This window comes from Mandrillus leucophaeus, unplaced genomic scaffold (genome assembly GCF_000951045.1).
Source record: "Mandrillus leucophaeus isolate KB7577 unplaced genomic scaffold, Mleu.le_1.0 Scaffold228, whole genome shotgun sequence".
Taxonomy (NCBI): Eukaryota; Metazoa; Chordata; class Mammalia; order Primates; family Cercopithecidae; genus Mandrillus; species Mandrillus leucophaeus.
This window is the reverse complement of record NW_012102343.1, coordinates 414,442-420,872: the sequence shown is the minus strand read 5'-3', so window position 1 is coordinate 420,872 and position 6,431 is coordinate 414,442. Positions and strand designations below refer to the sequence as shown.

General features: G+C 42.4%; 1 protein-coding gene across 1 annotated transcript in view; it reads right to left on the bottom strand.

Annotated features, from left to right (window-relative positions):
- The window catches only part of CCDC176 (coiled-coil domain containing 176), a 49,001-nt gene that overhangs the window by 6,347 nt on the left and 36,223 nt on the right, over positions 1–6,431 (bottom strand). The window contains exons 5-7 of the mRNA XM_011981576.1: positions 5,030–5,100; positions 3,126–3,270; positions 944–1,443 (exon numbers count right to left, since the gene is read on the bottom strand). Coding sequence (XP_011836966.1) covers positions 944–1,443; positions 3,126–3,270; positions 5,030–5,100 — 716 coding nt within the window. The remainder of the gene's footprint in view (positions 1–943; positions 1,444–3,125; positions 3,271–5,029; positions 5,101–6,431) is intronic.

The following is a 6,431-nucleotide window of genomic DNA, read 5'->3' as shown; positions in this document are numbered from 1 at the left end:
CTCCCAAGGAGCTAGGATTACAGGCATGTGCTACCACACCCAGCTAATTTTTGTATTTTTAGTAGAGACAGGGTTTCACCATGTTGGCCAGGCTGGTCTCAAACTCCTGACCTCAGGTGATCCACCTTCCTCGGCCTCCCAAAGTGCTGGGATTACAGGTGTGAGCCACCACGCCCAGCCTAATTTTTGTATTTTTAATGGGACAGGGTTTCACCATGTTGGCCAGGCTGGTCTTGAATTCCTGGCCTCAAGTGATCCATCTGACTTGGCCTCCCAAAGTGCTGGGATTACAGGTGTGAGCCACCATGCCTGGCCTACAAATAATTGTTATATTAATTTTTTTAATTATATGGTTGGATAGATATTATTACCTATGAATTTCATCTCAGGATAGTAAAGAAAATAGTACAAAATATTTCTGAAAGTATGCTTATCAAAAATGTTTAACTTGGCTGGGTGCAGTGGCTCACGCCTATAATTCCATCACTTTGAGAGGCTGAGGCAGGAGGATCACTTGAGGCCAGGAGTTCAAGACCAGTCTGGGCAACATAGTGAGACCCAGCCTTTAAAACAAAAAAAAAAAATTTCACCTGAATCTAATCAGGCTTTTATAACAAATTTCCAATTTACGGCAAACAAAGGAACAAGTGAAAAGATATATAATGACCTTATATATCTTAAATAAAAAACAACCTATAGTACAAATAGTCTCCTTAACAAGACTTCTATCATGAGACAGAGGGGAATGTACTAAGAATACATCCAAAGCCCCACATGCTATGCTAAGCCTAGAGATTACAAAGATGAATAAGTCAGTTCCTGTCCTCAAGTAACCTACTGAGAAATCTATTCAATACTTGAATATTATAAAACTAAACTTTTCAGACTTCCTATTTCTGTAAAGGACACAAAAATAGCAGCAAAAAAGATGATAAAGTATTGCTAGTACCATTTTTCGGCCTCCAGAAGATCCTGATTCACACTATTGGTGCTGTGCTCTCTGCCATCAAATGTTCTGATTTTGGGATATTCTGTTCTTCCTGCACATGCTGCTCTCATTTTTAAATTGAAAGCAGCTTGTGCTATCTGCTTATAATGCTTCCTGCTAATTAGGATCTGTTGCTTCACTTGGTGTAGAGCATCTAAAAAGAATCTTTCCACTTCTGTTCTCTCATCCAGTATGTTCTTGGCCAGCTTCTTCACACGATTCATTTCCCTGTCCTTCATCTGAAGAAGGTGCTGCAGCTTGTCAATTTCTACCTGACCCGCTTGGTTCTCTATCATTGCGTGTTGCTGCAGTTTTAAAACTTCACTCTCAAACTCTTTGGTCATGTAACCCAGAGCAGTCTCCAAGTTTACTACCTTCTTCTGAAGGGTTTGGATTTGTGATCTCTGCTGGACAAGTTGCATAATCTTTTCCTTAATCAACAGATCATTGATCTCCTAAAAACAGAAAGAGAGGTGATTTTTTTTTTTTTTTTGAGATGGAGTCTTGCTCTGTCGCCCAGGCTGGAGTGCAGTGGCACGATCTCAGCTCACTGCAACCTCCATCTCCTGGGTTCAAGCAATTCTCCTACCTCAGGCTCCTGAGTAGCTGGGACTACAGGTGCCCACCACCACACCCAGCTAATTTTTGCATTCTTAGTAGAGACAGGGTTTCACCATGTTTGCCAGGCTGGTCTCGAATTCCTGACCTCAGGCTATCCGCCTGCCTTGGCTAGGATAACAGGCATGAGCCACTGTGCCCGGCCGATTTTTTTTTTTTTTTAATCATTCCAGAACTTAGAAAGTTCCTCACTAATTTCCATTACTTCATGAGATTTGAGTTTTGTGCCAGGCTGAGGTGATATTTTGGTATTTTATGTAGAGAGTAACAAACATCCTAGGATCCTTGTCGGGACTTGGGAAGGCAATCTACTAATTGTGAATTTTGCTAATTAAGAAACTTTCTTGCAGCCACAAAACAAGAATAAAGGGCTGAGCATGGTGGCTCATGCCTGTAATCCTGGAGCTTTGGAAGGCCAAGGTGGATAGATCACCTGAGGTCAGGAGTTCGAGATCAGCCTGGCCAACATAGCAAAACCCTGTCTCTACTAAAAAATACAAAAATTAGCTCGCCATGGTGGTGCATGCCTGTAGTACCAGCTACTCAGGAAGCTGAGTCAGGAGAATCACTTGAACCCAGGAGGTAGAGGTTGCAGTGAGCCAAGATCATGCCACTGCATTCTAGCCTAGGTGAGAATAATACTCCATCTCTCTCTCTCTCTCTCTCTCTGTCTCTCTCTCTCTCTATATATATATATACACACACACACATATATATAAACTATACAGCAAAACATTAATAACTATATTGGAAACTGTGGCATATCCTTGTTGCTTATACCAATTATCTATTTTCCCTTTCCCTTTCCTCCTTAGTAGTAAAACCCCAACTTCATTCAGAAAGGCAGTTAAGTCCATCTGAAAATTCCCAGTCTCCCTTGAAGTTCAGCATAGCCATTTTCTAGTCAATGATATGTAAATAGAAATGTGTGTAGGACTTCCAGAAAGACCTCTTAAAGGAAAGGCACACTTTTTTCTTTTTTTCTTCCTTCCTGCTATTTAAAGGAATGGTTAGAGCTCCAGCATCCCCCACTGGGCTGTGAGGTAAGTTTGAGGATGTAAGCCAAGTGTTGCAGAGCAGAGTTAAGGAAGCTGAGTGTCTATTAACTTTGTGGCACTACCATTCCTGCTGAGGATTGCTTACCTCCAAGACTCCTTTAGGTGAAAGAATAAAAGTGTGGTGATGCCACTGATGTCAGGACTGTTACTCACAGCTAAATGTATTCCTAAGTGACTCAGGGACAACTCTAGGCAAAGAAAAATGAATATTCTAAGGTAGTAGAGGATAAGGGTCTTATTTATGTTTCTGATATATTCTTTATAAAGTTGAGTCTAATGCTTCTTATAAGCATTATAAGATTGAGTATTTAACCTTTACAGATAAAAAAAGTGCATCATCCAGACAGATGAAAAATGGTCTCATTGTCCTTATATATCATTATTACACTCAATTTTTGGTATTTATCAACCCAATCCTTAAATAAAGAAAAAAAGGACACCAAGTCTAAATGAGAGGGAACCTTTTGATGTAAAAGTAAAGCATGACTCTCTTGCAACTTCTGGGAGTTTTTTTGTAGAGCGCCAGCTTCCTTCAGGTGATATGCCAGGGCTTTCTGGAGATAAACATTCTCTTTAAAAACATTTCTTCCAGCATCGTTCAATTGCCTGAAATAGATATAAGATCTCAAAACACAGGTCTAACTTTTAGATATTGCCAAAATAGCAGAATGATTGCTTTACCACCTGCACCCCCCAATATTAGCAATAGCGACCACCACTTATTTAGCTTATGGTGGGTACTCAATAGTTAGGTGGGAATCTTGTAATTTAAGTTCTTGCCCAATAAAAAAGTGAAAACAGCTGAATGCAGTGGCTCACATCTATAATCCCAGCACTTTGGGAGGTTGAGATGGGAGGATCACTTGAGTCTAGGAATTTGAGACCAGCCTAGGCAACACAGTGAGACCCAATCTCTAAGAAAATCTAAAAAATTAGCCAGACATGGTGGTTTGCACCTGTAGTCTGTCGCAGCTACTTAGGTAGCTGAAGAAGGAGAACCACTTGAGCCCAAGAAGTCAAGGCTACAGCAGAGCGCCACGACTCCACCAGTGACAGAACGAAACCCTGTCTCAAAAATAAATAAATCAATAAAGTGAAAAAGGATGGGTTACTTCTAGTCCAAGGCAGTTAAGAGCAGGTATGAGTCTCCCATGCTCTTTCCTGTCCACATGACTGGACATGAAAAACTCAAACACGGAAGAGGTGCAAGAAGGAAGCAGCGAGGTTCCTGAATCATCTCTGGAGGAGAGCTGCCAGACCCACATAGGATTGTTCCATGAACAAGAAATAAACCATTAAGACTTGAGAGTTAGATATACTTCCACTAATATACCTCATGACAGCCCTGGTTTTATTATCTATTTATTTTTATAAACTCAGATTACTAGGAGAAGTAAATTAGCCCTACTTTTTGATGAAGAAATTTAACTTCAAGAAAGTTAAGAAATGTGGCCTGGCGCAGTGGCTCACATCTGTAATCCCAACACTTGGGGGAGGCCAAGGCGGGTAGATTGCTCGAGCCCAGGAGTTCAAGACCAGCCCGGGCAACATGGCAAAACCCAGTCTCTACAAAAAATACAAAAATTAGCTGGGCGTGGTGGCACATGCCTGTAGTCCCAGCTACTCTGGAGGCTGACGTGGGAGGATCACTTGAGCCCAGGAGGTGGAGGATGCAGTGAACCACAATCGCGCCAATGTACTCCAGCCTGGGTGACAGAGCCAGACCCTGTCTCAAAAACAAAGAAACAAACAAAAAAGTAAGAAATCTTCCTAAGGTTAGTTAGCATACATGTTGAGAACCAAAGTCAAATTCAGGCTGGGCACAGTGGCTCATGCCTGTAATCCCAATACTTTGGAAGGCCGAGGTGGGTGAATCACTTGAGGTCAGGAGTTCAAGACCAGCCTGGCCAAGATGGTGAAACCCTGTCTCTACTAAAAATACAACAATTAGCTGGGTGTGGTGGCAGGTGCCTGTAATCCCAGCTACTCAGGAGGCTGAGACATGAGAATCGCCTGAACTTGGGAGGCAGAGGTTGCAGTGAGCCAAGATCATGCCACTGCACTCCAGTCTGGGTGACAGAGTGAGACTCCACCTCAAAAAAATAAATTAAATAAATAAATAAATAAATAAATAAATAAGTTCAAAGCCCAGGTTCTTTCCACCACACCTTGCTGCCACAGAAAGAGTGGAGGAGAAAGGGGTAGGAGTACACAAAGAGAAACAAACAGTGAGGGACAGTAGACCAGAAAATTTGAAGCAAGTAAGCCAGAACAGAAGGGGGAAGACAAGAAGGTAAGAAGAAAACAGACCAGCAAAGAGGCAAGAGAGGCTATCAGAGTCAGAAAGGAGGCAGCAGTCTCTTACACAACAGCCTCATGGTGGGCTCTCTCTGCCAGCATTATTATCTTCTTTTCAGCCTCTTGTTCTAGTCGGTGCTGAAAAAGAAAATGGGCTGCTTAAATAGTTATGCCTCTAACAACAAATTTTACTCATCAAAAAGTATTTTAGAATGTCAAATAAAAAACTCCTATCCCCATGACCTGAAAGAAGAACTCCCAAGCACTGGTGGAGGAGCCAACAAAGAGGACAGTGTAAACACAGGAACCTTAGGGTACCGCCCCATTTCCCCACTTAAGCAAGCAATATGACATATAAGTAGGGGAGAAAAATCACTTCCATATTGGAAAGCAGAGCCAGGAGGAATTTCTGCTAAATGCACTGAAATGAGAGTTATTCATTTATTCATTCAGGACTAGGCTGTTCTCAGTAGCCTCTCCCTCTACTCCACCCTAATCTTGATTTCTTTTTTACTTGGTGTAGAAAATAAAAATTAGAAGTGCTTGGTCAGTCTACAAAACACTATGAGCATTGGCCGGGCACGGTGGCTCACGTCTGTAATCCTAACACTTTGGGAGGCCGAGGCGGGTGGATCACCTGAGGTCAGGAGTTCAAGATCAGTCTGACCAACATGGAGAAACCTCATCTCTACTAAATATACAAAATTACCCGGGTGTGGTGGCACATGCCTGTAATCCCAGCTACTCGGTAGGCCGAGGCAGGAGAATCACTTGACCCCGGGAGGCAGAGGTTGCGATGAGCCGAGATCACGCCATTGCACTCCAGGCTGGGCAACAAGAGCGAAACTCCATCTCAAGAAAATAAATAAATAAATAAAAAATAAAAGAATGCTATGTGCACTAATAATTACCAGATTGTTTTAGATACTGAAATTCTGTGGTGAACAAAACAGACAAGGTCCCTGATCTCATGAAGCTTATATTCTAGGGTGAAATCTAAACAATAAGCAATAATTATCATATTTTGAGCATTTACTATGTGCCAGGAGCAGTTTTAAGAACATTACATGTATCATTTATCTGTCACAGCAACCCTGTAATATAGATACTACTATTATGCCCAAAAGCAGGGACTAAGGAAACAGAAAAAGAAAGGTTGGCCAGGCGTGCTGGCTCATGTTTGTAATCCTAGCACTTTGGGAGGCCAAGGTGGGATGACTGGAGCTCAGGAGTTAGAACCCAGCTCTAGGACTCCCTATCTCTGGGAGTCTCCCTCTGTTGCCCAGGCTGGAGTACGATGGCGTGATCTCGGCTCACTGCAACCTCTGCCTCCCGGGTTCGATTGATTCTTTCACCTCACCCTCCCGAGTACCTGGGATTACAGGCACCTACCACCATGCCCAGCTAATATTTGTATTTTTGTAGAGACAGAGTTTCAGCATGTTGGCCAGGCTGGTCTTAAACTCCTG